Source organism: Acyrthosiphon pisum, chromosome A2 (genome assembly GCF_005508785.2).
Source record: "Acyrthosiphon pisum isolate AL4f chromosome A2, pea_aphid_22Mar2018_4r6ur, whole genome shotgun sequence".
Lineage (NCBI taxonomy): Eukaryota > Metazoa > Arthropoda > Insecta > Hemiptera > Aphididae > Acyrthosiphon > Acyrthosiphon pisum.
The window spans coordinates 86602935-86612431 of NC_042495.1; the positions used below are offsets into that span (position 1 = coordinate 86602935).

The window sequence follows — 9497 nt, forward strand, 5'->3', positions numbered from 1 at the left end:
TTTGGATTGCGGTTTCCCGGGCACCGGTTTGGTTACAAAATTTCTTTTTGTGGTTACAAAATGTTTCATAAAAGATTACATAATACCATACTGTTTTCAACTCGAAATTGTAATTATTTAATGCTTCGGGTGTTGGGGTAACGTTACCCTGGCACCCGCAATTTGGATCGCGGTTTTCCGGGGCACCGGTTTGGTTACAACATTTATTTTTGTGGTTACAAATTGTTACATAAAAGATTACATAATACCATACGGTTTTCAAGTCGAAATTTTGACCTTGGGGTGCCAGGGTAACACACCTAAACCATAGACCTTTTGCTCATAGACGGCCCATCCTATACTAAATAGTAAATACATTGATAGTCGCATGCACGATTAAAGATAGTATGGTTGCCCAACGAACTATGATAAGAAACAATTTAATGATGCTCATAGTTTCTTTTATTACCAACGATACTCTAGAAGCTTTTACTAGCGCCGATAGCGTAAAAATTAAGTACTAGCCACTTAGTGGGCATACAAATAGTGGGCATACTTACTAGGCATACAAATTATATGATTTGTATATATGATTCAATATTTAAACGCTTGGAGCGCCAATGCTCGGTTCCGCTAATCGTTGTGATAACAAGGAAACTCGGAGCATCACTTTATTCACTTTTTTGTTCGTGACTTTATTATGTTTCGTTGTGCAACCATACTATCTTTAATCTTGATTATCAGCATAGAACAATATAGAAGCGAAACTCGATCAGCTGATGGGTGAAGTGTTTACCTATGATCTGAAGTCCGAACAATGAAACTGTTTCCGTAACACTGACATGATGTTATACCCGTATTGAAAAACCGTTTCCGCCTAATAGGTAGGGTATTCTGCGCGGGGTCGGGTTGTTTCCACTGTTTACTTTTATCATAGATTACGTATGCCACGCCCCCCTGGAGACCGTGTTCAAGGCTACAATCGCCCGATACGGCCAATTCACAGAGTTTCGTACCCCTGTTATCAGTGAACTGGTGAAGTCATCAATGAGAATATAGTATGAACATTTTTATGTTTCAACTATAATTTAATAAATTATATTATATTATAATATTCAAGATGCCACCAAAATATTCAATTTTACTGCCGACGTATAATGAAAAAGAAAATTTACCTGTTATAGTTTATCTAATCCACAAATACTTGGAAATTAGGTAATACATTTTATTTATTTAATGTACAATATGTAAAACAAGATATTATAAAACTTTTTTTGATTTGAATATTGAATAATATGATAATAATATTATTAAATATATTATATCTAATACCTATGATTAATTGTTTTTTCTTGAAGACGACAATTACTCATCATAATGTATTTCTTGTGTATGTTTGAAAATTTATACTATTATATATAATAGTATAGTACATATAAATAGATGTAAGCTAAGTTCTTACATTTTTTTCAGAAATATAAATTCACAACCAGATACAAATACTGAAATACGTATGAAAATAAGTGATAATGTTAATGAAGATCTTTAACAACAATTTGTTAACACATATTTTTCATTTCCATCCTACAAATTATGATTTATGAGTGTTATTAATAATTCCAGATCACTATTCAAATCTATAGATTTTTAAACAGCAAAACCAGTAAATTTTCCATCATAATTAAGAATATAATCCTTAATATAGATAAAACTGAAAGTTCAAAGAACTTACATACTTAGATCAACCAATGAATTCAATAGACTATTATAGTTTTTCTTCAGATACAAATGAAATGTATTATTCAGATTCTGATGGATCGGTACTGTTTATTTTACCCAAACGAAATACATTTTCCATAAGTCATCTGTCTTCTAGCCCTGTCTATGATACTGATTATTTAGAAAAATGAATAACAACCCTTAGCAACCAGTTGTGCTTTAAATAAACCTAAAAATTACATTCATTACATCAATCTGAAACCGGAAAAAATTTAAAAACCTTTCACTGTAGAATATTTTTGTCTCAAGTTCCTTTTTTGTGCAATGCTTGATCTTTACATTACAATTTACATACAGCCAAATTCCCGTAAATGTGTGAAGTAAAATTAATTATAGTGGATTTCTTTTTAACATAATTAAGGTTTCTGAAAATTGTGATGATTTAAACTTTAAACATACATTGATGAATAGACAAGATTTTATAAATGCATATATATCTTTTTCTTCTAAGAATAATAATTTAAATCATACAATATTTTTAGCCATAGATGACATTTTATCCTAAATTCAAACCCAAATTGTTATTAAGTATATTTCAACATTTAATTTATATTTTTTTATAGTAGTATGGTATAAATAGTAAATAGCTTAAAATTAATTTAAATATTTTTAAAATGTCATTACGTATAGGTAGTAAAATATAATAATATAAATAACAATTTCAAGTGTATAAATAGCTCAAAAGTCAGGATATTTTGAAAGTTATATGTATAGAAAATGTTAATATAAACAATTGAAAATTTCAAGTATCTGGTTATTTGTTTTTATATTATAACAGTATTAGTTTTGTTAAAAACTTGTTTAGTGTACAAATTCCCAGGTTTCCCTAATTATTAAAAAAAGTACTGGGAATTTTGTACTTATGATCCCTCTAACTAGATCATTTTTGTATCATAAATAAATGCAGTTGAAGATGGAAGCATTTTTACTGCTCTAAAAGGTGATCGTACTCACAAAAAAGAAACGCATTGTAAAAGCAATACATTCATTGCTCTGTTCAGAATCTAACAAACTAGCCGTGTTTTAAATTTTAATTTAAATTCTAAAATACTATAATAACCAAGAAAATTATTTTTATTAAAATGTACCCAATACACTTATGGTTAATAACTTATGCATTCTTTGGTTATAGTGAGATAGAATATGAAATAATTATAATAGACGATGGCAGTCCAGACGGAACCTTAGAAGTAGCCAAACAACTCGAAACCATTTATGGAAAAGATAAAATCGTAAGACACAAATAGATTTATTTTTGATCCTTAATTAACCATAAAATATATTGTTAAGTTATTAAGACCTAGAGGGAAAAAACTTGGATTGGGTACTGCATATATTCATGGAATGAAACATGCCACTGGGGATTTTATCATTATAATGGATGCTGATCTGTCACATCATGTAAGTTAAAATTCATAGGGTTATTACGTATTTGTATTTAATTTTAACATTTTTTTTTCAGCCAAAATTTATACTGGATTTTCTAAAAAAACAAGCTGAACAAGATTATGATGTTGTTACTGGATCACGATATATTGGTAATGGAGGAGTTTCAGGTTGGGATTTTAAAAGAAAGTTAGTTAGTCGTGGTGCTAATTTTGTTAGCCAATTATTATTGAGACCTAAAGTATCTGATCTTACTGGTAGTTTTAGGTAATTTTTTTTTTTATAAAATCAAATATTTGTACCAAATACTTAAAAACTGAGGTAGTACCAAATTAATTTTATTTACAGATTGTATAAAAAGCCAGTTCTGGAAAAATTAATAGAATCGTGTATATCAAAAGGATATGTTTTCCAAATGGAGATGATGGTCCGTGCAAGGCAACTAAATTATACTATTGGCGAAGTCCCAATAACCTTTGTCGACAGAGTTTATGGGGAGTCTAAATTAGGAGGATCGGAAATTGTACAGTTTGTAAAGTCTCTGTTATATTTGTTTGCTACAACATAAAATATTTTACTATAAAATTTACCTAACATCGTTTATACACAATTATTTGCTAATATTATTATAAACGGAGTTCCACTGATTAATCACTATTAATGTTGTTGTTTTAATGCTTTAGTCTGTTAATTCTAATCTACTCAATTATTTTTTAGTTCACATCAGTTTTTAGTTATTTTATTTACTGAGTTAATGACATTAATAAATCATAAAATAACTAATTATTTAAAGGCCAATGAAAACTAAATTTCATAGTCTATATATAAATATTGTTTAAGCTATTGACATAGTTGTAAATATTTATCTTATATTGTATTTTTTAAAAATGCAACAACATAATTATAACTGAGCCACTTTATAATTTGCATATACATATTGACAATTAAATAAATATTAAAATTAGTGTTAATAATAATTAGCCAGGAGGCCATCCAAGTTGGCGGCCACCAAGGACATGCAAATGTAAATGATAAACCGATTGAGCCCCATCCTTTCCATTATTAACTACCAAACGAAAACCGTCATTCAATCCTTGTTCTTTTGCTACTTTGCTTGCAACCAACATTAAGTGTCCAAGTAACTGAAATCAAAAATAATTTTTAGCATTTTTTAAATATATTTCTGGAGGCAGATTTTTTTATTTATTTTTACGTATACTATTAGATGTATATAATAATTTCAGGAGATGAAGCATATTATGTGTTTTAATTGCAAAGTAATGTACCGTTTCATCAGAGCTGTCAGCGGCAGATAACATTTCAATTGGTTTCTTCGGTATTACCAAAAAATGAACAGGTGCTTGAGAATTGATGTCATGAAATGCAACACACTAATAAAATTAATAAAATTATAATATACATGAAAAACTTTGCATTGACAGTATACAGTGTGTAATCGCTAATTGAGAAAACTCAATTCTTTGAGTAGGGGAATGCAATTTGAATTCTGTTTTCTATTTGGTTTTTATTACATAAAAATACACTTTTTGATAGCCTATGCATTTTTTTTAACTCAATTAGAATTGCGCATGCGCAATACAACTTTTTTTTCTTTAATGACAACCACCTACTTTAACTACTAATTTTTTAATTCATTTTGGTAGTTGAACCAACTTTCTAAGTCCAAAATTAAGTATCAAGCCAATATACAGCCAATCAAAATACGCGCAATTTTCAGTTTTTTTCATTGTAATTCTGAAAATAATAACATTTTTCTAAAATTTTTTAGGATTAACATTTTCATTAATATTAATTTAGAGGATATTTAAACGTTCGGTATAATAATTTTCACTTTATTTTGTGAACTATGAATAATCCTGAAAAATTTTAGAATAATTATTTTCAAAATTACAATGAAAAAAACAGAAAATTGCGCGTATTTTGATTGGCTGTAACTTGGTCAATTTTGGACTTTAATATTATATTAGGAAATGTATTGTATCAATACTTCAGTATTTAATAATTAATATTTGAATTTCAAAATAGATGAGTAATTTCAGAGAATTTCTAATTGACATGTTGGGCGAAGATGCCTTTTTTTGATATAGGGAAAATGTTTAAGTCCAAGTATAAAAAATTCACAAATGTTAATTGTCACATCAGAGTTAATTAAATACTTATTCCCTCACACATAAATTACTTACTAGAACAGAAAAGTATTATGTTGTGAAAAACAATATTTAAAAATGACATTTTCATTTACAAAATAATAAATAATGGACAACTTTTATTGACAATACTTTTTAAAAGAACAGTACCTCTGAGCTACTAACAGGTTGTCTTCATAGGCCTATCTACTCCTGTAGACGTGTATAAAATGCAAGAGTAGTAAATACCTATACATATAGATATATAGTAAATCTTATTTTCATCACATTCATTACTACTTCATTAATCATAAGTTACACTTACAAGATCGTCTTCGTATATGAAATTGCAAGGTATTTCCTTCCTAACAATTTTACCAAAAATTGTATCACCGCCAGGTGTAGCGATTGCAGATTTTTCAACCTCGGACATTTTGAATCTAGGACCTGAAAATCTTATAAGATTATAACTACTTGTTCGATAACTACACGTCTTAGATGTATTGCTTATTTGTACTAAAGATACAAAATGCAGCAACTTTCGACTGAGAGCAAACATTGATGAGTGTTGATTAAAATATTAATGTGATAAATAAAAATATGCCATATTGTTCTATGATAATGTAATAGTTTTATTGTTCTATGGTTTTATACCACGAACTAATAGCGTTTTCCACCACTCTGCACCGTTGCACCACGGTTGCACTCAAACAGTTCACTGATAGCTCACTGATAACCATACCAGTGCAGGCCGGTGCAAGTGTAGATGAAACATAGATATACTGAACTGAACCTAACCTGACTGGAATGTGGAAACGAATATTGATACGAGTACACCTTAATACATGAACTACTAGTAGTAGTTCATGCTAGTGATGTTAAACTGTGAAAAATATTTATCACACTGTGAATTTGCTACTGTGATAATATAAATCACAGTGAAAATAGCAGTGATTGCTACTTTAACTGCTACTTTTTACTTTCACATATCAATTGGCGATTGAAAGTGATTAGATGTAACTGGCACGCTGTGTATCATTTATATGTTATTTTACATGTTCCCCGTTACAGAATACAGATCCACCCCTGATAATAACGTTCTATGTAATAACCATAGCTAATAAAAAATTCTATAGTAAAATAGTAAATAGTATGATGAGACATTGACCTATTGCACATTCACACAATCACAATATCACTTTAATCGATAAATTCGTGCATGTGCTGCATAGATTATAAAGATATGGACATTGGACAGTGGATACTGGATAGGAATATAGGACATTTTTCTGTATCTATACAAGAAATTGTTGCATATTATGACGTGTATTGTGTACCTATACATATAAATGACTTAACAGTTAACACTTTCAACAGTGATTTTAAACCACGGATATAGATACTAGTATCTATATCCATGTTTTAAACTGTGAAAAATATTTATCACACTGTGAATTTGCTAGATGACACGGACTACTACACTGTAGTAGTCCGTGCTAGATGATAACTGAATAATTGATAACGAGTAACGATAATGTGATCAGTGATCACTGTTATTTTATGTACAAGTAGCAGGCACTGTTACTGCTACTCATTCAGTCACAGTGAAAAAAAAGTTGTAAAAAAATAATTAAATATTTGAGCAGTTATTTTTCTATTTTTGATTTTTTGAATGTAGGACGTAGGTATCATGATTTCAAAATATTATTATAGAATATAGATATTTACTATAATTTGTAATAATTTATTGTATAATCATATTTAATTGATTACATAATATCATGGAAATAAGACATTAAATGCTAATAAAAAAAAACTGTGACGAAGGATTTTTAATATTTTTCAAATGTCATTGTAACAATATTGAAGGAGCCTTGTATTAAATTTTCAAGTATTTTTACTCAACAAATAAAGTTTTATTGACATTCATAGAAAAAAAAAACTAATTAAATTGGAAACTGAAATTGTCAAACAAAAGTCACCCTCTCCCTTCTGAATAACAGAAGAGCAAACCAGAAGATATGGGTGCAGTTTGGAGAGCAATTAGTGAAAAACAAATCCTATCCTAAGTACCTGGGTGTGGTAATAGACAGGACGCTTACGTTCAAGAACCATCTAGCCAAAATATCAGCGAAAATAAAGCATAGTATAATTGCTAAATTGAGTGGTATATCCATAGGCGCAACTAGGGGGGTGCTTGGGGGTGCTTCAGCACCCCAAGCTTTTTATTTAGCACCCCCACACCAAAACCACCAAAAATTTAAAAATCATGAAAAAAATGTGTTTTTTTTTGTATTTGACGTTTATTAGGACAAACACAAATTGGTTGTGATGATTATAGTTATATCATATATTAGATACCTATGTAAAATATACAATTATTGTAGAATTAAGAATATAATTATTATATAATATAATATAATATATTTATATCGTTGCAATCATAGATAGGTAATAAATTCTTCAATCAGCCGTAATTTTAATGTCATTTAAAGATATGAAGGTTTTAGGTAACAGAGAAGGGATAAATTGATAAACCCAGTAGTTTATTTATAGAGTATTGTCACTTTGTAGTTAATTCGATTAGCCTAATGTTATTGTTCGGTTTTTCCACCGCTCTGCGGCCTGCGCATTTGGTATTTGTTTATTAGAAATATTTAGTGTACACGCAATACGCTACCTATAATTAAAAACAAAATTTGGAAAGCAGTATAGGTCATTCCAATTATAATAAATATGTATATATTTCATTTAAACTTTATTATTATTTTTATCACTTAAACAAATTATATACTATAACTTATGTGTTTATAAGGTATATTATAGCTTTAATACTTAAATATTAGTGTGCTTATGGTTTTATAGTGTGGATTGGAATGATTATAATAATTATAAAATTGTTGTATGGTAGGTGTTTGGGGGTGTGGGGCTCTATGTCTTCTGCATAATTTTAGCACCCCCAGTGTTTGGCTTCTAGTTGCGCCTATGGGTATATCATGGGGAGGTGATGCAAATACCCTACGAATAAGCATGCTAACCCTACTATATTCAGCTGTGGAATTATGCACCCTGGTATGGATAAATAGCATACATACCAATAAACTAGTTACCCAGCTCAACATAGGCGCAAATAGCGTTTGAGATTTGGGGGGCTAATAGGGCTAATAGGACCTTACTTTGATAATATTGAATAAGCTTAAAACAAAATGTAGGAAATGTTTGGAGGGGAGGCTATGGACATTTTTTCGGGGAGGGGGGCTTAGCCCCTAAAGCCCCCCCAACCTATTTGCGCCTATGCAGCTCAACTCAGAAATGAGAATCATAGGGGGAACTAATCTACCCTTTTAAAATGGCTCCTATAGTACTAAGTAATATAGCTCCTCCTAAGACCCGAAGGGAACAAGCACTCATCCGGGAATAAACTTAGATCAACAATAACAAGAGCCCTCCGATACACGCGGATTTAAGATTAAATGGGGAATAACTACGTCTTTTATTTATTTATTTATGAAACGGGACGAGCCCAATACAAATGTTGAAATTAATCTTAAAACTTAAGTATGTACAGTATAAAATATAAAAAAGGTGGGCTAGTGGATATCACTCTGGTGTACAGTAGGTTACAAGTGGTTCACTGTGTAATGGATGGTATTAAATTTGAATTCAATGATATAATATCATTGTATAAGAAAAACGATTCTGAGCGGAGACGGTATGTCAGTCTAGGTATTAGACATATATATATACTTATCTATGGTATTAAAATAAAAATTGACCTATAATAGGTGTCTATAATAAATTTCAAATTATTCATATCACAATATCCATTAGGTAACGCGTCATGCATCAACAACAAACCGAGGTACTATCATAGATATATAATAGTATACTTTAGAAGTTTGTATTTTGAACCGTTCGACTGGTATAAATAAAAAAAAAAAAAATACCATTTAGTCGAATTTTATGAGCTTTTTCATTTTTTTTTACTTAAAATTGTAGTTATCTCAGTAATAAACAATGTAATAATGTACAAAATGACATTTTTGAGATCCTCATATAATTTCCGACACGATATTTGTTGTTTAATATTTTTTGGGTTGAAAAAAAAAATTTATAGGATTTTCTGTAAAAATGACAAAACTACTCAAGGGCACGGCTTAAAATTGAATAATTGATTTCAAATTTTGCAAGTATTATTTTTTTTGG

General features: G+C 29.6%; 2 protein-coding genes across 3 annotated transcripts; one reads left to right on the forward strand and one right to left on the reverse strand.

Moving 5' to 3' along the window:
* Positions 1 to 1052: 1052 nt before the first annotated feature.
* Positions 1053 to 3801, forward strand: LOC100168950 (probable dolichol-phosphate mannosyltransferase). Its single transcript, XM_001952186.5, has 5 exons — positions 1053 to 1194; positions 2891 to 2990; positions 3049 to 3159; positions 3221 to 3411; positions 3493 to 3801. The coding sequence occupies exons 1-5, from the start codon at positions 1100 to 1102 to the stop codon at positions 3710 to 3712; spliced, it is 717 nt and encodes a 238-aa protein (XP_001952221.1). The 5' UTR covers positions 1053 to 1099; the 3' UTR covers positions 3713 to 3801.
* LOC100166875 (histidine triad nucleotide-binding protein 1) lies at positions 3792 to 5926 on the reverse strand. Of its 2 annotated transcripts, none has more exons than XM_001952199.5 (3): positions 5617 to 5900; positions 4431 to 4535; positions 3792 to 4286 (listed from the first exon to the last, which is right to left on the reverse strand). In XM_001952199.5, the coding sequence occupies exons 1-3, from the start codon at positions 5848 to 5850 to the stop codon at positions 4122 to 4124; spliced, it is 504 nt and encodes a 167-aa protein (XP_001952234.2). In that variant the 5' UTR covers positions 5851 to 5900; the 3' UTR covers positions 3792 to 4121. The 2 variants fall into 2 exon arrangements, with proteins under 2 accessions (XP_001952234.2, XP_003247769.2); XM_003247721.4 differs by having other exon boundaries at positions 3988 to 4286; positions 4358 to 4535; positions 5617 to 5926.
* Between the last annotated feature and the right edge of the window lie 3571 nt (positions 5927 to 9497).

What these genes read in the sequence shown, in the direction of transcription:
- LOC100168950 (XM_001952186.5), top strand. Translation starts at nt 1,100, where the DNA reads ATGCCACCAAAATATTCAATTTTACTGCCGACGTATAATGAAAAAGAA. An exon ending in CACAAATACTTGGAAATTAG is followed by an intron (nt 1,195 to 2,890) that starts GTAATACATTTT and finishes CTTTGGTTATAG; the next exon opens with TGAGATAGAATATGAAATAA. An exon ending in GATCTTACTGGTAGTTTTAG is followed by an intron (nt 3,412 to 3,492) that starts GTAATTTTTTTT and finishes TTTTATTTACAG; the next exon opens with ATTGTATAAAAAGCCAGTTC.
- LOC100166875 (XM_001952199.5), bottom strand. Translation starts at nt 5,850, where the DNA reads ATGTTTGCTCTCAGTCGAAAGTTGCTGCATTTTGTATCTTTAGTACAA. An exon ending in TCATATACGAAGACGATCTT is followed by an intron (nt 4,536 to 5,616) that starts GTAAGTGTAACT and finishes TAATTTTATTAG; the next exon opens with TGTGTTGCATTTCATGACAT. An exon ending in CTGACAGCTCTGATGAAACG is followed by an intron (nt 4,287 to 4,430) that starts GTACATTACTTT and finishes TTTTGATTTCAG; the next exon opens with TTACTTGGACACTTAATGTT.